Here is a 23,759-nt window from a genome sequence, read left to right as displayed (position 1 = left end):
CTTGGAGTGATGAATCCTCAGAACCTGGACTTGAACATTATTGAAGAAGTGTGGGATCATCAAGAAACCTGGAGAACTCTGAAAACCACTTCAAGAAAGTTTACATACAAGAGTTCAGGCTGTTTCTCATTTTCCTAGCAAAATTTAAAGAAATAAAGGGTTACTCAAGAAATTTGCATAGTAGTGTTTAAAAAAAAAAAAAAAAAAAGTTTTCTTGATGCCATCTCAACATGCAAAGGCAAACACAAGATTAAACTTTTCTAGCTTGGGGGGGAAAAAGGCAACTGGACCTCCCTAAACTTGTTGTTACAGCTCTCATCCAAAGGCATATGGGTCTAGAGATGAAAATGCCCGAATTGTACCTTTAATAAAAATAAATTAAATCATCTTTATCATCCAATTATTTAAGGTTTGATTATGTGTTGGATCAAAGTGAAAGATTTTCACATGCCTGTAGGGGTGCCTTAACTGCTATAGTTCCTCCTCGCCGCAGGGAGGCGCCAATAAACAGGCTATCCCTCTACAGCGGTGGGAGTGCAGGGGTCGAAGTTCGTAGTTGGAGTCTGTGTCGTGAGTCTCACGACTACTACAGAGCGAAACATGAGCGAGAACTCAGATTTTGTTGATTTTTTTCCGGATTCTAAGGCAGAGTACGTACTCAGCAATGTTGCGGAAGTGGTTGAGAGGATTCTTACGTTCATACCAACCAAATCGCTTCTCCAGCTCGCGAGGTAGGTGGTTGATCTTTGTACGCATCACTGTGAGCTAACGCTAATGGCCGCCGATAGAAGTGAAACTCCGACGCAAAAACTTACGGAAGAGCTAAAGCAGCAGCTAGCCTAGCGGTTGTTATTGTCTGTTGGACTCTAATCAAGGGCTTGCTTTCAGCTACTCTGCCTGGATATAAAGACGAGCTGAGTCTTTCTTTCTTTTTTTTAACTAAGCGATTGTACCTGGTCAGCAAGTGAGACAGAGTTTATCTTTTACCGTTTCAGTGTGTGCAGACTCTGGAGAAACTGTGCTCGCAGAGTGCTTAGGACTCAGCAACAGCTGACCTGGGTGTCGGCCTCTGGACATCCCAGCACGGAGTCCCATGCCCTCAATAGCATCTTAGCCGAAGAAGTGGAGGTAAACTTTAAAACTCTCATAGAATGGTATTTAAATAATTAGTGACACTAAATGAAAACGTTAAAGATAAATGTGAGTAGACAGCTCTTGGTTAATAGTTTTAAAACAGCATACCAGTACCCTATATGCTACCCACTCCTTGAGTAAGCTATCCATCGCGCAAAAAATTTGTTCAGCTTTATTTCAAACACTTCCCGAGAGTTCACCATGGGCCTCACACTTGTATAAAGGCCGTACATTAACATCTGTATCAAACTGACCCCACCCCCTCCTTTCTTGTCACATTGGTGCGAGCTAGATCTCCTGCTATAAGCAGGCACCAACCTGCTGTCCTCCCTGGAACACCCTGCTGTCTTCAAGCAAAAAGGTGTTGCATCAAGCCAGGAACCTTCCTTATTATGCATACCTCAGAGAATTTCTCTGTAACGTCCAGAGGTGTCTCAGGGAGAACATTTGCTCCAAACAATCTGAACTGTGGTCACCTTACCTGATAGATTTGGCTACTTACAACTTCATCCTCAACCCCAACATAGAATTTAAGTTATAGGGTTGCATTTTTGACACAATGGAGAAAATCCAAAGAGCATCACAAATGCGCACGTGCAAGCAGTATTAAAGATTTCAAGTTGAAGTGGAGAATCTCAAAAGATATGTAGCCTTTATGCTACTAAGATTGCTATGATATGAACTTTGTGTTATACATATCCTCCTGAGACCCAGCCTATTCACTTATGTTCTCTGTAATGGAGGGTTGTTTTTGGTCTATATCTTTTGACTTATTTGAACTACCCTACTATGTCCTGATGTACTGAATAGAGGACATCGTGGCCTTTCCAATGATATCTCATGTGCTTGTGTAACCTCTTTTAGCTCCAAAGAGGCAGGATATCACACAAAAAAAAGTTAAGCTAAAAGAGACTTTATTGTTTGGTTCTCAGGAGGGTATGATCAGGAACTGTTTTTTTTTCTAAAAACTCTAATTCAAATAATTTTACAGAAAGTATACCTGCTGCCTAAAACAGTTCTGGTAATGGCAGACTCTGAGATCCTCAATGGAGGAGCCTTTTGCTACAAACAGAACAAAGGTTGGTACAAAATATATTTCTTTTGTAAACTGTATACTTCCCTTAAGGCACAACTCTCTCATACATTATTATTGACTTAACTGCAAGGTGCAAATGCATAATCCTCTAGGAAAGCAGAAGTGTCTTTACAACATATTCTATAAATAAGTACTTCTAATAAGAGCTTATTTTAGTGTCATTTTGTAACAGTAAGTCTGTTTGTATAAACATTTGCAGGCTAGTGTTTGTTTGGTATCTTTAATTACCTGCCATACTTCCTTGAAATGATATTTGAGGTGCACCTATTCTATCCATATAGACAACGTTGCACATGTTTTTTAGAAGCGTTTGTTTGAAGAGAGCATACAGAGAACATTGTTATTTGAATTCTAGAAAACTTTAAAACTGTTGCACCCTGAACAGTTTTTGAAAGGTGAAAAACCTGCCCAGTTTCTCAAATGAAGCTGTTCAAAGCATCTTAGATAACTTAATTACAGTTCTTTTATGGATTTAGGTCCACTATCTTCTGTCTCCTCTCCCATTAGTCACACAGGCCTAGAGATCGCTTGATGCCAATGGCAACCTTTCCCGTCCATAGGGAAAAACTGTGTATTCCACAACAGGTTGGCGTGTGATTGCTTGCACTCACTGGGTGAAATTGCACCACAAACCTTGTTGTGATTGCCCTAGTTTGCATGGAAGTTGTGCATTACCCCTGAAACCAATGAAAATGGTGACTTTAACAGAGAAAAGCATTTCTTTTTATGGTTTGTGTTACAGTTTCACTACTGCCTGGTAAGTATTTTGGAAATTCTGACAGACAAGTCTTCGTCTTCTATGCAAACTACTACTACTGCGACTACAGTAACCTGCTAGTCACCAGAACAATTACAACAAGGTTTTTGGAGCAGAGCTATTAACTTCTTTGTGGCCAATTTTATGATAGCGAGTGTCAAGAACTTTCAGCAACCATTCACCAACTAGTTGTGGAATACATTATTTCACTGGTGACTGCTGGTTATCAGGAGGGGGTCACTGACTGACTGGTCTCTGGGCCGCCATGAACAAGGCTTTAAAGACTTGATTTGTTTTTTTTGTTTTTTTAGCGACTGCTAGCAGTCTCCCATAACTACTTGCAACTGGTTGGGGAATACACATTTTTCATTAGCAGGTGGTGGTCACTAGGGGAAAAATGTGTGCTGTGTGACTGGATCTTCGAAAAAACTATTTTGATGCTTACTTATCTTTGTTAACCAAGGCTTTTTTCCTCAGGCTCCGTGCACACTCCTGTAAATGATAGTATATGATGTGTCACTTATATGGCATCCGTAGTGTTTTCGTATTGTTTATTATTTAGTCAAATCAAAAATTCATTTTATGATGGGATATTCTAAATAATATTAATAGACTAGTCAGTTTATAATCTGTGTACTATTAAGGAGCAATTTCAGCGGTGTCAAACAAACTGGACACAAGTCAGGACTTGTTTACGATGAAGTACAAAAAATAAAAAGCCATATCAAAAACAATATAAAGCATAATAGAATAAAACATAAACCAGCGAGTCAAAATCTTATCTGTATAAATAAAAAATGTCTTCAGTTGCTTTTAAAAGAATAAGTAAAGTCTGTACAGTGTAAATAGAGTGAAAGAAAATTCCAAAACCAAAACCCAGATCCCCAAAAGTTTTGAACAACAAGGTGGGCAAAGAGCCCTGCAGCAGAGCAGTTGGGGACATGGAGACTCTTAGTCCACTTTGTTGCTATGGCTAATGCTTTGTCATTCAGACTGTATGTTTGGAATCGTCATGCTATAAAACAAAATGGACATATATCACATGCTGCCCTAATGGTATTAATCACAACGTAAAGTGTTTCCACAGTAGTACACTTGTGTGGCCTTTCTTCTCATTAACATGTTTTTTTCCCCACTGAAGCAAAAAAGAGTCGCAACAGTCTCGACGCAGAACTGAACGAGCTCTTCCCCAGAGGCTGTGATGTCATGGGCGTTGCTACACCAGGAATAGTCTGTAAGTGTTCCTTATTTCTGTCTCTCATATTTCTTCATTTATGAGGAAGAAAATAAAATTTCCCCCTCAAACCAAAATAAATCATGTGATTTGATATAAAACACTATTATTTTTAATGAGTTTCAAAGCTATCATGATACAAATGTGGCTTTTGGTTAATATACTACCATGCTCTAAATATGAAAGCTAACCACTTTTCAAGCATATTCAAGGAGAATACTTCATATATCAGCAGGGAGGACTCGCATTAATCCCCACCACTGCTGCCTAGTTAGAAAGTACCACTGGTGGCTTGCATCTCTGTGCCTCTCTCGCTGATAGATTGCCTAGTCTGCCTGATGCTGTGCTCCCCATTTCTCTATATAATCACAACCCTCTGCAGAAGTGACACTCCATCAGCCATGTTCTCTTTCCTCAAGATGATGGCTTATCAGGCTCCCATCGTCTATCAGGTTTAATGGAAGCCTCAGCCGTTTGTGATAACACTCGCATTTTGTGATATAGTAGCCTAAGGTCACCACAGGGTCAACACGCCCAGCTAATTCAACTAAATTAGATCTTTAATCAGATAAGGCTGAGAGTTTGTGTAGTAACACTTAAACATTGGTTCTATGTTTAAAACTGTTCTCACCCCTGTAGCACACACCCAGTTCAGTGCTGAATCCACTACCAGCTGCAGTTCCTCTCATAGCCACTAGATGGTGACTCTTTGAAACTTTAGATACATTTGGTGAACTTCTCACTTCAAATGAAAAATGAAAGAGAATTTCCTTGAGGTGGCTTTAGTTAATTTCTTCTTTGGTTCTATTGATGGTAATATCAATTGTCAAAAACTGTAAAGCTTTAAGGGTTGTTTCCTTCATTAGTAGGTCACCACTGGTTTCCTCTTGTGTCATACCTCTGCTCAATATTTTTTTTCTTTTTTAAACATTTGAGTTTTCAGTACATCTATAACTAAGTATAAGGATAAACAATGCTGCTGATGCTGGTTAACAAATAATCCATTAAAACATGCATAAAAACGTATACTTTTATGGTGCTTCATGATTGGCTCTCTGTACAGTGACACCCAGCGGCTCTTGCAGCAACCCTCCCCAGGAGTACCAAGATGGGGGAGCTGGCTTTGCAATCATGCTTCCAGCTATTGAGGGTGTCCAGATCCAGCCTTTTCACTTTTGTAAGAGAACCATCTCCCCGACAGCCCTTAAAGAAGCAGGTAAGCATCGACTACCTGCTTGTTAGTTATTCAATAATATAAACTTCAATAAAATCTTTAATGTTTTGTTTTGTTATTTCTTTCCAGGACTAGTTGACAACCCAGAGCTACGTGTGATACTGATTTTCTTCTATGAGGCATATAAACCAGGAGGCGCACGCTTCCTTAACCAGATACTAGAGCCGCTTTCGAAGACCAAAGCTCTGATTGCTGGAGGCCTGGTAGAGAATGCCTTCGCTCCTTCCAGATACTGGTGAGTTAATTTCCCGAGTGTAAACTAGATATTTTATGGGGTAAATGTAGTAGTGGATTTCCTGCAAATATTTTTGGTCTGATCCTGTGGTAGTTTATCAAATGGTATTTCAGTCTGTATATGGAAAAATACAAGAGTATAATTGACTGCCCCCACTCAGAGACAACAATCACGATCTACTGCTACAGGGTAAATATTAGCTGTTCAAAACAGAAGTTTGACATCTATATTTCTCCATTGGGTATCTCCTTTATCTCACTACCAATAGGATGTAATTGATTTTGATAATTAACTGGTAGTGTCTGAGGTAAATTATGAATAGCCTTTTCAGTATGCACTCTACAATACTCACACATTCCATGATCTCTCACTCTGTAGCTGTAGCCAGGGTTCATATGGTGTGATAGGCCTGGCCCTGAGTGGGCCTAAAGTTCAGGGGGCGTCTGTGCTGTTGGAGGAAGACGTCATCAGCGCAAAAGCGGCTGAAGCCACAATCCGACGACTAAAGGCAGCCAAAATTCCAGAGAAAAACACCCTGGGATTTATGTTTGCCTGCGTGGGGAGAGGGCAGAACTACTACAACAACCAGAGCAATGTCGAGGCAGATGCTTTCCGCAAGGTGTTCCCCAACACCCCGCTCTTTGGGCTGTTTGGAAACGGCGAGATTGGCTGCGACCGAATCATAAAAGATGACTACACACTGTGTGACACTGACACGGACAACCTGCAGCACGAGTACACTACTGTCATGACCCTGGTCCATCTAGGCTGAATGTCCCGCAGCAGCAGTCAACACACAGGATGAAAGATGACACGTCATGCTTTTGTTTGTAACAGCAGTCGAGAGCAACAAACATTGTGTACAGAGTAACGGTACAGCATAGAAGAATATCGCTGTCACTATTTCTACTCATAAAGACGAACAGTAATCTTTTTAACCCTCAGTGTAATGGCAGCATGTGGCATAGTATCCCTTGGAGACTGTGTGGAAACCCAGGCTTTATATTAAAACCAGTGCATTCATACAGTTCAGACATAACAATACAAACTCGGAAGAATGTGATATAGCACATATAATAAAATGCAAGAAAAAGGGCCCCTATTATGCTCACTTAGGAACTGCAATGTTTACTTTGTATCTGAAGGAATTAGCTCACATGCACTATGAAGTGCTGCAGAACTGTTTCTTACCTCATATCTTTAATAGTTTGTTAGGAAAATCCCAGATGGTCCTGATTGGTCAGATGGCACTATGAACGTGAGGGCGTGCTTAGTACACACAGAGCAACATAAAGTATTAGCCACATTATGAAGAGGTTCTGACATTCTTTGTGAATGATCATTTTATATGTAAATAACTGAAATCACAACACATCTGTTTTCTGTAACTTGCTTATGTAAATGCTTTTTTTTTTCTTTTTCTTTTTTTTTTTTAAATTGCTGCTATAGCATCAGTATTTTAGCAGTGCAGTACGACTAGCTGAAAATTACTTTGAGAATTCCTACTTTACTTGATGGGCTCTGTTTGCATCACACTTTCATATTCACTTTTGTTATATGGCAGCACAACCAGAAAAAATATGGAAAGGATTTAATCTTATTGGGATTTGTAGCCATCATTGGATCATTTGGTGCACTTTGCTCATGGTTAGCTTAGCTGGGTCAGACAGCCAGGCTGGTACTGTGTCACTGTGCTCCATAGTGATAGATAAGTCACTGAAGAAAGCCTGGCCTGCAAAGGAGAAGTTTCAGGAAGTTCAGTAGGAGTGTTTTCTATGGGAACGTGTAACTCCCGGTAACTTTGAAAACCATTATATACATAAAAAGACAAACAAACAAAAAAACTTGGGGTATAATTGGGGCACTTTAATATTCATGATTCTGCAAATGCACTTTTAATTCATGTGATGACTCTGGGCCTTCCTCAAAACATCCAGCCAAGGTTTTACACATCTGTCTTACCAATGGATAATGTACACGCCACTGTAGCCTACAAGTTCATACTGATAGGATTCACAATTATTGAATTGGGTCCAGAAAATACAGTTTGTCTCCCCCCCACCCACCCACGCTAAGTTACATCTGCCACTACCTGCTCCCAACTGTTGGGCTTAAAGTCACATCAGCTAACTAAGCTCCTAGAGAATGGGACCAAATAGCTGCCCTGTTGGGTGTGCAAGTGACACCTACTTACTTTTAGTATTGGCTCTCCTGCACTTTCTGACTTTATAAAGCAGGTGTTGATGGTTGGAAATAATTGAAGAAATGTGAAAAGCTGTCAGAATTGTACAATACTTTAGGACGCTGTAATGTTATACACATCTTGGCTTTTTCCTCAGATGGCCCTGTCTTTTAATACATTCTCTGGTTGCTTTGAAAAAAAAAAAAAAAACTGAGATAAAGGTGCAATTTCCAAGTTATACTGTGTTTGTCAGGTAGTTGTATGTTGAAAAATGGCTTACGTTTTCTGTAAAAACTGCAATGATTGTAGCAAAAAGTGGATGTTTTCAAGAAATGTACATTATTTTTTACTTTTTGAAAGACTATTTGCAGCTTAGTTGATGTGTTTCTCTTTTTGTTCATTTTTCCCCATCTTTAATCGTTTTTGGAGAAGAAATTAAACTGAATCTAAATGGCTTAATGAACAAACTTGTTTTGGTGTTGAAGTTCTTTTCTAAATGTGCCAAATCATATCTCTTTTGCTCATCTCAATAAATTACACCCAAAAACAATATAAATATCTGTTATCTTGTTTTCTTAAACCCACTATTTTTGAACGCACTGTGAATCTTTGAAAGACAGCCTTTGAGCCCACTGGGTGCTAAGCATCCGTCTTCGGTTGTAACTACAGGATAACTACAGTTAATTTAGATCACCGGTTTTCGTTTTTTGCGCACACCCTGAAATTGCACCTCAGCCTATAACATCTCCAGCAGCCCACGTCCAGGCGTGTTTAAATAAAGGAAGAGACGCTTCAGTCTGATTGATGTGCGCTTTAACCATCGACTGGCTAATCCCGATGAATGACAAACGGTTAAGCCAATTGCTGTAAAGGCAATTTATATTCCCATAGTATCTTTATTTTGGGAAACCATAAAAAACGCTCATGACACGGAGAGGGACGACCAACCAGGCGTAAAGCTAATAAAATCATCTGTGGCGATAATCCGCTCTTAAATTGGCCTCATTCGGGAATTGAGAAAAATTACTCTCAGGCTTTCTTTTTCTCTCACACATACATACATACACACGCACGCGCGCGCACACACACATCCACCCCACGGCCAACATTTTTAGACTGCTATGTCGTGACCGGAGCGATGCAAATGTCACACGATTCGCTGGCTACTGTCAGTCTACGGAACAAAAACGTCAATGTTTTGGTGGCCTTTGGATGAAATTCGCTTCGCGTTGCCCGGCTGCAGCTGTGGAAGGGGGTCGTTAGAGACCCGAGGCTTCATCGGGGCTCGCTTCAGCACCTGGACAGCTCCCCTCGCAGGGTTCCCCGCTGCGCTCGCCGGGGAAACCCTCGGCTGGGGAGCGGAACCTGGATCTGGATCTGGATCAAGCCTCATCAATCTCAGCGAGGAGGAGGCTGCACTTAAAGGGCCGTTATTTCACCGCTCTGATAACAATTACAGCTAATATGATCTTGCCGAGTGACGATGCTTCTTGCATTTGAGCTTCAGCCCCTCTTTGGTTTTGCACTGAAATCCGAGCAGCGGAAGCAGCAGCAGCAGCAACGGCGGCGGTGGTGGTGCTCGTCCAATGCAAAAGTGCTAAGGATAGCTGCAGCCTACACACCGTGCGAGCCTGCTGCTGCTTCACTTACATTGATCACCGCCGAGAGAGACATTTCTATCAGCAAGGGGGCAGCGGGAGGCACAATTACCCGTCAACAATGTAAATCTCACACAGGTAGGTCCTTTGTGCCACATAATTCATGTAAGTGCAGAGTGGATCTGTTAGTAGTTGCACACACAACTGTCATTTAGTTTCTCTCATGACAGCAAGTGAATCAGTGCAGGTTTATATCAGGTGCTATTATTACTCTGATGGAGCGTGGGAAGTCTGACATGCTTCCAACTCTGTTGGAGTGCTAAATATTTGAGAGAGAAGAGAAGATAAAAGCTTTATGACTGAGCAAAAGTTTACTTTTGCACAAGTTTTACTGTGTATTCTTTTGAGATTCTGCTAGTCTTTTTGTTTAAATAACCGCACAAAATGTAGACTTCAGATTATTAATATTTGTAAATATTATAATCTGATTGCCACTTTTGAAAACTTGCAGGGCTTGCACAACAGATATTTATCACTATGTTGTGAAGAAGCTTAATTTGGAAAGCCAGTTTGATACACTATCAAATGTCAGATCACTATAATAAAATGTGTTGGCCACGAGTTATGTGTTGGAAGCAAGCTGCCAAATTTCAAATTTTTCCAAGGCATTAAAGAAAGACGACAATTTAGAGTAAGTAAACGGTAAATAAATTAGTGCACTAAAATTGTGACAGTGTTAAAACTGGCATTATTAGAGTGTTTAACAGTGTGCGTGCACAATTTCGAAATTTGAGGTGTGGCTGATTTTACCTACATTTACACTTATATCCATAAGTTGTTAAAAAGGATACTTGTATACTTTATGTACTGTACTGTAATGAATGTATTCTTCTCAGGGTTCAGCATGAAAGCAGCATCTCTCAGGTGGGAAGTTGACCTGCAGCACTAAAACAGACAGAAGTGAGTGGAAACCTTTTGACAACCTCCACCACATCTCTATCTCCTCCATCACCCAGGATCATGGCTAATTCTGAGTAAGTACAGCGTACACACAATTTTGACCACTGATTGATTTTTTAAAATTTTTTCCTCATTATCTGTTAAATTTGCAAACTGGTATACCAAAAAACTGAACTCCTACACATTTCCTGTCTTAGAAAAACCCCCAATCAAAGTGTCATTAAATGACAGAAAAATAATCACATAAACGCTACACTGTGTCAGCTGGACATAAGACTTTTTTTTAATCACTCTTCCTTTTTCTTCTTATTTTCCCAGTGTGCCCATTTTTATTTTATTTTAGATTTCCTCTTTTGCCATTTCCCGGTTTTCCATCTCCATTTCTACAATAATGATCTTTATTCATTCAGACACTGCGCCCGTTGAGGTATCTCTGACCCTCCTCACTCTGAATGCACAGGCACATGCTGAAATGCAGATTCATGCAAACACACCTGCACAATGCTGACTGTAGAGCGTCTGTTCTACAACCTTAAACGCAGGTCACTATGTTAATATCTTCTGTGGAGCAACATCCGCTATATTCTTTATTGTGCCCCGTGACCATTACAAATGACCACAATTCTTTCAGCATACATCTCCACCCCCAGTTTTCTCCAAGCTTTCCCTTTTTAATATTCCCTCTTCAACCTGTGTACTAAGAACAGCTGATGCATTACTGAGGGAACATGCTGTAGCCTGTGTGTATGTTTTGAATGTGTGAAGGCAAAGTAAGAGATATGGGAGAATGCTGAAAATCATTATTCTGTGTCACTTCATGATTCTGCTGGTAGTATGACTCTGTAATTTGTTTCATTGTAACCAACTGCATTTATTCTCTTGACCTAGATGAATAGCTCCAAAGCTTTGCTACATTTGCGCTTTTTTGAGAGAACCGGTTCTGCTGATGGTCCCATATGAAGCACAGCTCAGCAGCTCTCAGTAGCAGTGCTGTCTCATGTTGTGTTTAAGGTGAAACGCATCCTAAAACAGATGACTGTGGCCCACATTTGCACTCGAAACTAATGATTACGCAGTATGTTATAGGCAGAACGAAAAAAATTTAATATTTTTATTGCTCTTAACATCCAGCCACTTGTGCACTATTCACCACCTCATCTTGGTTTTTAAGGATGAGATGTCACCGGATTTATTTACATTTATGTTTCAGGCAAATTTGCAAGGCTGATTCTACATTAGCACATCTTTTCAGCTTCATAACAATTTGGTTTAAGTTAAAGCGAAATTTAAAGCAAGCAATAATTATAAAATACACAAATTCATATATAAAAAAGTAAACCCGATAAAAACCAAAAACTTACACCGAGAAAAGCACGGAGAAGGAGAGAGACAGCTCATGATCCAGAGCATACCACATCATCTGTCACATATGGTGGAGGCAATGTTATAGCATAGGCTTGTATGGCTGCCAGTGGATCAGGGTCACTATTGTTTACTGATGTTATGACTTAGGATAGAAGGAACAGGATGAATTCTGAAGTGTATAGGCTATACTCTCTGCTCAGATTCAGACAAATTAGGCTTGATTGGACTGATGGGATGCCACTTTGCAGTGCAGCTATATAATGACCCAAAGGATACTGCAAAAGCAACTCAAGGGTTTCTTAAGGCAAAGAAATGGGCTATTCTTTAATGGCAAAGTCAGTCACCTGATCTCAACCCAAGAAAGTAGCTTTTTCGTTATTAAATACAAAGCAGAGAGCAGAAAGACCCACAAACAAGCAGCAACTGAAGGTGGCTGCGTCATCCTAATGGAGGAGATCTGGTGGTGTCCATGTGTTCTTTCCTCAGGCGGTCATTAACTCTCTCTTAATCCGAGTGTAGAAACAATCCTAAATATTAAAATTATGTTAGTTTGTCTAACAAATATGTACATAAATGTACTAAAAGTTCCATAATTTCTAAAGACTTGCTGTATTTCGTTCTTACGCCCCTTGAATTGAAGCTAAAAGTGTAATCTAGTTACTTACTTTCCACCACAGCTTTATTTTTGCTGCAGTTCCATATTTTCTCACCTAACAATGCTCGAGGTTTGTAGCTTGACTGAAGCTTTAGAGAAAGATGTGCTCATGTTCACAGAGTCTCACTTTGTGGAAATAATTTATACAGTAAACTACATTTTAGTTTAGATTTTCCCTTTTGGAACTTTGAGGGTTCCTTGAAGCTCGACGGGACCATTCATCTTTCTCACCCCATTGCTGTTTACACTGATGTTAATGCAGTGCTAGTGGGAGGTTGGAGAGGCTGTACAGTTTTTCTTTTTTAGTTTGGAGGGTGGGAGTTTATATGCTCATCATATCTTTCTGGGCTATTGGAAGAAACACTGCCTTTGACCTTATAATCCCTTCATTCTACTATACTGATGTTATATGCACCTATGCACAATAACAAATCTGGGTCATGGAATCTCCATTCACATGGTGCATTAATTGTTCCTGTAAATATAGTTCACCCCTTGCAATTTAAATACAACACAATAAAAAGACACAAGTGTTTCTTCTGTTTTAGCTATACTTCATGTACAGGCGACACCTCAAATGCACTCCTATGATTTCTCTTACGTTTGGCAGTGGAGAAGAAACCACTGTTAAAATCAGCTTTACGAGTCTACAGAACTCCGTGTTTCCAGCCTTTAAAGCTTTCAAGACCAATTTTCCTTCAAGTGTCTGTAGAAATTAAAATAATCTATTATTGGATACTGACACAGTGTAAAAAGGTCCATGGACCTCTCCATTATGAGGGAGACATCTGCTGTCTTAGTCCTGCCCCACAAGGGTCTCTGTGTCTCCCGTGTCTTCTGCTGCTTGTATCTGTAAAGGTCAGATAAGAGACTGGTCACAGCAGGGCCAGAACAGTCCATTGTGCAGTCTTCCAATTCATCATAGGTTAATCTGCAATATTATTAATGAGCTAATGTGCCTGGCAGACTTCATTAATATCCACTGGCATGAAATTATGCAAGTTTTTCTGGAAGTTGAATTGGGTTTTCTAGGAAATTACCCAAGGCAGTTTGTAAATTCTGCAGAAGTGACAGGTACTACAAGCTCGACGTTTTGTTAAACACCAAGATTTGTTAGCAAAGTTGCTGCTTTGAAATGACTGGTGGCTGTTGGCATTGTTGTTTTGGAAAGGCTTGAATGATGCCAGAATCATAAATTCTGTCTTTCTTTTTCCTTATGCATATTACTTTGTCTGTGGGTCAACATTAAAAATCATCATTAGACTTTTGCTGTCTTGGAAGCAAAAGACTATATTGTGTTGTATTTAGTATGGAATATATTTTATGTAGACATATATATGGTTCAAGTATTGTGTCTTACTACAGGATATAACTTGTGAAATACTCTACAGCTGGCTGTTCCAGACTCATGTGAGATGATGAGTCTGTAACACTAATACACAATGATGCCCAGCTTCTCCAAAGTTCTCCACAGCAGCTGGTGAGAGCAGTGAACATCTGCTTTTTCTTCAGTGTTCTGGCCAAGTTTGGGAGTATTTTAGATCCTCAGGCGTTGGCCTCAAACAACCCAGTCTAACATGTGTGTGTTGATCTTGTAGTCCACCGAGGCCATAAACTGAGTGGAGTGTGGTTCTGTATAAAATGCACCTGGATGTTTATATATTTTCTCTACACCCCCAGACTGTGTATTTGCAAAGCTGCCACTGGGCCTTTGGAGGGGAGGTGATAGGCAGCGTAGCACCTGTGCTTGATGTAATGTTTGCGCTGAAATGATGGCTTACAGTTTTTATGTTTCATTTTACTGATAGATGCGTATGTTTACACTGTATATCAACACAGTAAAGCACAGCAATGTTGGACATATATTTCACAAATTCCCATTTTTATGGCAACATTTTTCTCCGTACTACATACTACCTGTGCACATGTCGAATCCAATAACACCACAACACTTTATCACTGCTAATGTAGTGGTGGTTTTTCAGAACAGAGTAGATTGTATTTCTTATAATTCAGAGTTTGTAGTTGGACTTTATGATTTATTGAAGTTGCAAAAAAGTAAATGCAATTATGAAGCGAGTTTAAAGTCAAATTGATTCTAAGTGTAGGCTTCCATACATTTTAAAGCTTTTTTTTTTTGCAGAGAAACCCCAAAGTCCCTCAAGCCCAGAGGTGTCCCATCTTCTATAAATCGAATTGAGTCTATTTATCTGTTTATTTTTCAAAACTTTTATGGAAGGGAAGCTCTTGAGGAACGGGACAAAGATATTTCAACAAGAGCAATTTATCTACAGCTGCATTAGCGCTTCAGTTTATGCTTTGAGCTAAATGCTGACTTCTGTATGTTATTATATGCTCACAATGCTAACATGGCATCTTAGTTTGGTGTAATAAAATGCTAACATTTGCTAATGAGCAAACTGAGGCTCATGAGTGAGACGCTTTCACATGTTTGAGGAACAACACTCTTCGGTGCCGCCGGCCCACAGTTACTTAACATGACCTTATGTTTTGCTCAGTGAAATCCCTTGAGCAGCTTTTGTCACACAACGACCTTTCATACCTGGCCCACAACACCACAATCCACTATTTAATTTTATCTGCCACCCTCAGGGAGACCTGCTCCCCTGAATATCACTCCTTTCCTGTGGGTACTCTTCTGCAGTTTGCAGTCGTGTTAGTCTTTCCATGAAATAATTTCAGAATTTTGCATTTGCCCCTTTCTGTTAGATAAGAGCGTCATGGTTATCTGGAAAGGTCAGTATTTGTATTAAAGACAGCAGAATTTTTTTTATTTTTTGCACTTGGATAGAAACAGAGGTATATTTGCCTTTTAGGTTTTCGGGTTCATTGGATTTCATGTTAATACACTGAAGACATTACCATCTTTAATATTAAACAATTATAATAAAGCTGCAGCAAAGCGACATTTTACGCAAGGAGATAAATAAATTCTTTATGTAATATGTGTAATTATTAAAGCTGTTAAAGTCTATGATGTAAACTTAATTGGTCCACTTTTTCACTCTTCCAGTCCAGATAAATATAATAAAATGGGCATACACTATAATAGATGACATGCACAGGAAGGTTTTAAGTTTCACAAAGTGAAGCAGGAAAAACTAAGATGAAAAGATTTCTCAAAAAAAATCTTAAAATTCACGATAAAGCCCTTTCCCTTAGATAGGAAAATTGCTGAACATTGTGGAAATCCATAGCCTGGGTCAGCACCTTTTCCTGATATCTTGACTGCCAGCCAGGCAGAGCACCAGACACATGGGCTGCTAGGCTCTGGACAGCTTGTGTCTGTCATGAGTAGTTATGTGTATGGTCCTGATTGTTTGGGAAAACAGCCAAACCTGCTGCTGTACTGTGGATGAGAGGTGGTATGGATGAGATGTTGTTTGCAGGAAAAGAGTGGAGAAAACAACTATCAGACCTACACACTACGGTATCATATTGAACATATCCAGCCTCAAAGTAAAATATGCCTGCAGGATTTTGTCACTGAGGCATATAGATACATTTTTACAGTACAACAGTATACTCCATCTCATGTGCTATAATGGAAGATAAACCCCCCCACAATGCATCTCATTGGGGTTTAGTGCAACACTGGTCACAGAGCAGTAACGATGATGTTGCATTACAAATGTTCTCCTTTAAAAAAAAGAAAACACCCAAAACCCAACGTGTAATCTCTGGTCTTCAGGCAAACATCTGCTAACTTCTCCCAGGTTTACAATTATGGATATGGATTATGGATGATTATAGATATTTGTGCTTTTTTTCCAACTTTTGGAAAACTTTGTTTACATAAAAAACTACTCTCCATTTTTGAAACTTAATGAATGTTCAGATTTTAACGCATCTGCTGCTTCACAGTTATTCCTTTAAGTTGTTCATTATTTTATGTCCCTACACGTGTACTGTACCTTGTCTTTAGCAAAGTCATGCCATGTTATGAACAGGGCAGAAAGAGCTATTGTCTGTTATTCATTTTTAATGATGTAATATCCATATATTTCACTCATATAAAACATATTGCATTATTGAACACGAGTCAACAAAATAACAGAATAACCTCTAGTCCATATATTCATAACTATAAAGAATAAATATCGTCAAAGTAATGCAAGGCCCTCTTGCCAAGGGAAATCATCCCTTCAAATTGGGATGAGGACAGCTGCTTTGAGACTAGACGGCAATAACACTTCTAGAAAGTGAAGCCTTTTAATAATGAAAAACCAAAGACACTGTTCTCAGAAACTCCCAGAAACTCTGGTCTTTATTTATTTATTTATTTATTTATTTATTTATTTTTTATTAAAGAAGGCTTCACCATTATTTATATCAGTATCAACATAAAAACTTGTCTGTGCATTATTCTGGTATCTATTAGCTCCTGGTTGTAACTTCTCATCAGTCAAACAAACTACTTCTGCTTGAACAGCTGCTTGGAAAATTCATCTGGTTGTGGTTTACTGACTTCCTGCCTACATCAAAAGAATTTGGCAAAAGTTTTTGTTCTTTCTTCTCTCCTCTAATTTGGTTTGATTAAATGAAAAAAAAGGAGATTCAAAGATTCACTTATTCCTTAAGTAATTTATATTCAGGCCTTGTGGAAAAAACACATCATGATCTATTCCGAGTGACTGGTGTCTATTTCTGTCTTTCCCAGAACCTCAGTTTACACAGACAAAGCGTTTTGGGGTCACTGATCACATCCCCCATAAATAATCCTTGTAGAATACACCTCCTGACGAGAAATGTAACTCATTCAACTTCTGTGTGAGTGGTTGAGTTTCCAAACGTTCTCGTTACTCTCTTGTTACGTTTATGTGTCAAAAAACACTCCAGTTTGGTGCTTTTTTAATGTTACAGTTACATAATTTAAGAAGCAACAAACTGATAACAGCTTGGTGTAGCACTGTAATCCAGTTGGATTTGTACTGGCGATACAAATATAACCCTATTTAATATTATTTTTTATAAATCAGAAAGTGGGTTTGGGCATTACATCTGCATACCTTTCAGTATGTAGGAAATGTATATGTCTTCACCAAACCTTATAGCAAAGAGCTATTGTTTAAAACTACATTAAAGTAGTTCTCTAATAATTAGCTTTGGTGTATTATGCTAGCATTGATTAATGATGGTGTTGGTCTTATGCAGATATGCGGAAGGCCCTAAAGAATGCTGATAAGCTACTAACTCGACAGCCAGAGATTTATTACCAACTACCCATGTATGCTTATCCACGGGGAAACAAGTGGACAGATTTGTTCTTTTGCAGACTTATCAAGTTCATTTCTTGCAGTTCCTTCTTTCCCCCTACACATGAAATAGAACTTCAAATACAGGAAACTGATTGAAAAGTTGATTTAGAGCATGGTTTTCTAAGTTCTGGGTGCTGAATGGCAGTTTAGAGAGAGCTATTTTGGCCTGCTGCCCTCTCACAAGGGTTCGCCACAGCAGCCACAGCCTCATGTTAGATTTGGCAAATGTTTTATGCCAGATTTCTTTCTCTGATCGAACCCTAAAGTGATTTGTGGATCCTCCTGGAATCAAACCAAAGACCTTTCACTTGTTTGTCAAATATGTAAACCACTACACTACGGAGCCACTGAGTCACATAACACAGAGAGGCAGAAAAAAAATGCATCAGTCACTTTTAGTTAGTGTTTGTAATGTTCCTGTTTATACAATGGTGGTTTATGTTGGCAGGTGTAATTGTTGTGCTACATTGTGGTTTTTCAGCCTTTAGTTGAGTGGCTGTTTTTTTTCTGACTCCAGCTGTATTTGTGTATGTTGGCACTGTTGAGTCTGCAATGATGGCGTGAACAGAAGTGTTAATACTGAAGAGACATGATCCGTTGGCTTCATTCTGTGCTGTTATAATATGACATGACTGTTGAATGAATTAAATACACAGTGGTGGAGTCTTTCCTTGTCGTGCTTGCAGGCCACACAACATGTTACCAGAGACTGCCACTGAGAACCCAGGCTTAGAAAGATGCAAGAAAGTTTCAAGTTTTCTTCTGAAAAACTTTCATGTATTATCTGACTAAAAATACACTTAACAAAAGCCACGGCTTATGTTAAAAAAAGGAGCAGGACATTTGATTTAAGTTGTTAACTAAATTGACCCAGTTCACACCGCAAATCTTGAACTTCTTATTTTGAAATTTGCAACTGACAAAAACAGAGGTCAATGATATCCTAGCTTGCCACTATTAACAGTGGTAAATGGCCTGTATTTATATAGCGCTTTACTAGTCCCTAAGGACCCCAAAGCGCTTTACATATCCTGTCATCCACCCATTCACACACACATTCACACACTGGTGATGGCAAGCTACGTTGTAGCCACAGCCACCCTGGGCGCACTGACAGAGGCGAGGCTGCCGGACACTGGCGCCACCAGGCCCTCTGACCACCACCAGTAGGCAACGGGTGAAGTGTCTTGCCCAAGGACACAACGACCGAGACTGTCCAAGCCGGGGCTCGAACCGGCAACCTTCCGATTACAAGGCGAACTCCCAACTCTTGAGCCACGATCGCCCCAAGCAGTGCTGCCAGTATGATTCAGTAGTAAAAAAATCTAGGTAGAAAAAAACAGACAATTAAAAAATATAAAACCATCCTCCTGCAGCTCTCCCCTCTCTGTTTTACACCCCTCCCACCAATAAATAAAAGAATAAAATAAGGATTTGTGTTCATGCACTGTTCTCTGCTTAACCACTCTACAACACCACTTATTATCTACTTTGTGGACTTTTTAAGTCTCTTGTACTACTTTGTAAAGTGTTTAAAAAGGAACTGTGAGTCTCTACAGTATGAAATCCGAGTCCAGGCCACACAACCATTATCAACAATTAATTTTTTTTGAGTGCCTCAGCCATGATGTAAATAGAGAGTAGGCGGAAATATTGCGTGACCATGACATACGATGGTTTATGTTTGTTAGTATCACATGCTTCTGCAGCAAAATTTTGAGAATTCAGTGTCGGTCCTGTGCTTAGTGGCCAAATTTCTCACGTCGCTACCAGCTTGAGAGCCTAAAAAGATGGATGTCATTTTCCCTCAGTTTGTTCCTGCTCTGTCCTCATTTCTCTTCCTTGGTGAAATAGAGCACAGGGGCCTTTACTTTTACCACATTGTTTCTTTTCCTCATCAACTTATCAGCTCTACATTACCATTTCCTTTTTCACTTTGCCCTTTCTGTTGTCAGGCTTCCTTCCCCGCGTCTCCATCCTGACCCCTTTCTCTCTACCTCGCTTCCTTTTTATCGCTTTTACTTTTGTGTTGCATCTGCTTCGACACTTCTAGTTCTCCTCCTGAGCCTTTTTAGTCTTCCATCCTCATTTGTCACTTTTTCTTGTGCCTGTCTGGTTCCAGCCGTAATTGAGGTTTTTTTTTTTTTAATAACCCCTGGTTTCTTTACACTCACACCACTCCTCTATTTCCCCCTTGCCTTTCACCTTTTTTTCTGACTTCCTTTGACGTTTGAAGGAGAGTGGGGATCCACTCAGCTGACAAAGAGAGAGGCAGTGACGTCACAGCAGACATGATACACCAGCATCTGCTCTGGTCTAAAAATACACACCACAGGGCACACACAGTCAGTCTGCAGCTGCACTCAGCGTTTGTTTTCACCTACACGCTCTGCTGAGATGGCCCAGCTTTTACACAACTGGGGCTTGTGGGCACGCTGGGCTACATGCTGCTGGCCTTAAACCGAACACCCAAGATGTGTTCAGATATTAAGACTCCGGGTTGATGCGGGTGCTGAAATGAACCCCGTGGAGGCTGCAAGGAATGTCAAATTGTTCAAAGCCCTTACTGCTGACTGATAAAATCTGTGGCACTTAGATATCTTAGAAAGTGTTCAAGATTTTTTTTGGGGGGAGTTTCATTTATAGTAATTGTTTATTCAGTTGTCACACCAATTGTCTGTTATTGTTGTCTGTTCAGCAATTTTGTGATAAAAATATTTATACATGTCTGTAATCCGGGTAATGCAGTTTTACTGATAGAAGGAGAACTGTAGCCTATGTTCAAAACAGTTGTGCTTATTGAAATTTAAAAATAAACTAAAGTGCAAAGTAAATCTGGGAGCAATTGAAAGTTCAACTGGGACAAGCATTTGCATTTGTATGGTTTCAGTCATGTACCACTATAAAAAAACAAACAAAGAAAATACAAGTAAAAAGTCAGTATTCACCTCTTAGTGCCCAGCTGCTCATTACTTAAATGCTGTTCAGCTGTTTAGATTATATAGTAAGCCAGTTTGAGGACAGCCACTCAAACTTTCAGTGATCTTTTGGAGGAAGGGGCACCTGTATCTCTGCTGCTCCTTAACAGTGGAGTACATACTGTAGTCGTTCTTTGGTGCTGCGTGGGTGTTAAACCTCCCCAACCCTATGCTTATTCCCTAATGCCATTACAGTAAATAAGAATGTTTTCCTTGTGAAGCTGCTGGGCAGCATAATAATAATAATAATAATAATAATAATTATTATTATTATTTTAATTGCACCACTTTTTTGATACATACATATAGGTCTTCAACAAACCTTGCCTATTTTCTCTGTAAATTTTTCTTTGCCATCAATGATAAAATTATGAGTTTGATAAAGGTATCTGAAAAATGTGATCATTTCTCAAATAATGCTTGTCTTTTTCTGTTTTTCTCCACTGCGTGCTTGTCTGTGTGCATGTCATTTGTCTGTTTGTTGTTGCTGGCATGTAACTAGCGAAGTGGAGCAGGCAGGTCTGTCAGATTTGGAGATCATCTCCCAGCCGGTGGAGGATGAGAACCAGTGCTTGGCTCCTCCAGTCCAGCTGGTGAGTTTTGGCTACAGAGATCTGCCCCTTGCAGCTCTGGACCTCTCCCTGGCTGGCTCACAGCTGCTCTCCAATGCAGATGAAGATGAAAACAGGGAAGGGTGAGTGAAACTTGTGTTTTATATGTATATATGTAAAATTTGTTTCTCTAAACTCTGTGCTGTCCTATAAAAAACTGCATGAAACATTATTACTTGTATTGGAATTAACAGGGTAAGATTCACCGAGGTACTGCTAATCAAATGTGCTTGATTAACTGATTATCAGCAATTGTGTCCACCTCTGTGAAAGCAGATGTTTGGGCAGTTTGCTAGTTGAGAGCAGCAGGTGTGTGTTAATACAATGGAAAAAAAAAAAATCGCCAGTAAAATTTAAGAAGCATGATAGTAAATTAAGAAAAAAGACTGAACAAGTGTAGCTTGTTTGGATGGGTTCCCAGGAGGAAGCCTCTTCTCTCTAAAAAGAACATGGCACCACATCTCGGGTCTGTAAAGATGCATCTGAACAAATCACAAGACTTCTGGAACAACGTCCTTTGGACAGACATGACCAAAGTGAAAATATTTGGCCATAATGCATAAACGTGAATCAGTTGTGGTGAAAATCAAACACAGCATATCAACACAAATACGTCATACCTCAAGCACAGAGGTACTGGGGAGATGATTTGGGTTTTCTTTGCAGCTGCAGGACCTGGGCACCTTGCAGTCACTGAGTGAGCCACGAACTCCTCTGTTTACCAAAGTATTCTTGAGTCAAATGTGAGGCCATCTGTCTGACAGCTAAAGCCTGGCCTAAATTGGGTCATGCAATGATAATGGCTGAAACAGAACAAAATCAAGGCATTGCAATGGCCCACTGAAAGTCCAGACCTCCACTTATTTGAGGTCTAGACTGCTGTGGTCCTGCTGTGGTGGGACCTTAAGGGATCTGAGCACAAACTAATGTCCACAAACCTGAATGAACTGAAGCAATGTTCTAAAGAAGAGTCATACAGAAAACCATTACTTCACGTTATTGCTGCTAAATGTGGTTCTAAAAGCTACTGAATCATGTGGTATACTTTTTCATAGCACTGCATGCCTCATACCTCAGTCCCAGTTCTTCTATACTGTTTAGGTACAGAAAGTAGGTATGTATTAGCACATTTTGCAGTCCTATATTTATATGCACTTATGCTGTTATATATTTTTATTTCATGTGTACTGTACATGTATGCATGTGTCTAAATTTTATATTTAGAGGCATGCAACCTTCCAGTGTTAAGACCATTAACACAGCCATTGTGGAACAGGCACTTAAATCTGCTGTCTGCGGTTATCGCAGCCAACAATGTAGATTTTAAGTTTACATAAAACAGCAGCCACTGTTTGTAGACTTACACACCAACACACACATGCACACGACCCATCACACTTGCATAAATGCCACATGGTATGCAAGATTATCATCCATCATGTGTTAAATCTCCCGCCCCAAGTCCTTGACTTGCTGTCCCCGTTGCTCAGTATTACGTCCATTTATCATTAAGTGACAACCTCTGGGTTGTCCTGCGTCCATAAGTTAACTGAGATCAATTCATCATTTCAGGCTAAATATCTGCCCTCCTCGCCTGCCTGCTGACAATAGGAGCCTTTATTGTAAGTGACATTTTACAGTGCATGAGCCAGAAGCCGATAGTATCACACACTTAATTTCTTTTACTGTCTAACTATACATGCTGTCACGTTTAATTACTTTATTGAGTCCGCAGTTGATCAAAAGTTGGCAGTTAAAGGTTGTACGCCTCCACGCTTCCAAGTTTTCCTTAGTCTTTGATGTTTAAGTAATTTAAATCCTGAAAATGATCAAAAGCTGTTCCATAATGATTTGTGCTTTGTATCCATATTATACAGTAACTAGTCATTATTATCTTGTGTTTTTTTTTTCTTTTATTCATACTTTTCCCTATGACTGGGAATCCTGGACTTTTCCATGATTCTCAGGTAAACTTTACGAAAATGGGACTCAAGTTTAATCAGAATCAGAATACTTTAAGGAAATCGTGTGGCTACAGTTGTTCCAAGACAAAGTACTAGAAGTAGCACTTTGTAGTAGTAGTAGTACTTTACACTCTAGTACTTTATTATAAAGTACTAGAGTGTAAAATGTTAAACATATCTCAGTTACTGTGAGCGAGACAATAATTTTGTCTCAGTAATTGTGTGATACTTACGAACTGCTTATCACAGTCCTTGTTATTCTATCCTTTCACATGATTGTGCAAATTTTAGGTTTGACATATGGATATGAGGTCAGATCACAGCTGTCTTTGAGATTAGTCACAACATTAACAACCTTTTTTTTCACCATGCAAAATCTGCCCACCGTCCAGTCTTTGCATTCTGTCCAGCAACTGTGACTCAAACCTGGCTCTTAGCGTGAGATCTCACTAGGATGCACATAAACACCATAAGCTG

The 23,759-nt window shown here is 39.6% G+C and overlaps 2 protein-coding genes across 2 annotated transcripts in view; both read left to right on the top strand.

Annotated features, from left to right (window-relative positions):
* The first annotated feature begins 540 nt into the window (after nt 1-540).
* fbxo22 (F-box protein 22) lies at nt 541-7,218 on the top strand. The gene is made up of 7 exons (XM_085388322.1): nt 541-731; nt 996-1,128; nt 2,126-2,213; nt 4,129-4,221; nt 5,285-5,437; nt 5,525-5,690; nt 6,069-7,218. Exons 1-7 carry the CDS (start codon nt 601-603, stop codon nt 6,460-6,462), a joined length of 1,158 nt encoding a protein of 385 aa, XP_085244448.1. The 5' UTR covers nt 541-600; the 3' UTR covers nt 6,463-7,218.
* Nucleotides 7,219-8,836: 1,618 nt separating this feature from the next.
* LOC146678412 (transmembrane protein 266-like) overlaps nt 8,837-23,759 on the top strand; it is a 51,214-nt gene continuing 36,291 nt past the window's right edge. Inside the window, exons 1-3 of the mRNA XM_085388215.1 lie at nt 8,837-9,608; nt 10,367-10,504; nt 21,210-21,401. Coding sequence (XP_085244341.1) covers nt 10,491-10,504; nt 21,210-21,401 — 206 coding nt within the window. The 5' untranslated portion in view covers nt 8,837-9,608; nt 10,367-10,490. The remainder of the gene's footprint in view (nt 9,609-10,366; nt 10,505-21,209; nt 21,402-23,759) is intronic.

The sequence above is a fragment of the Rhamphochromis longiceps genome, linkage group LG1, assembly GCF_057381845.1.
Source record: "Rhamphochromis longiceps isolate RC_006_pf linkage group LG1, R_longiceps_female_GT1.1, whole genome shotgun sequence".
Lineage (NCBI taxonomy): Eukaryota > Metazoa > Chordata > Actinopteri > Cichliformes > Cichlidae > Rhamphochromis > Rhamphochromis longiceps.
This window is presented reverse-complemented; position numbering and strand designations above follow the sequence as displayed.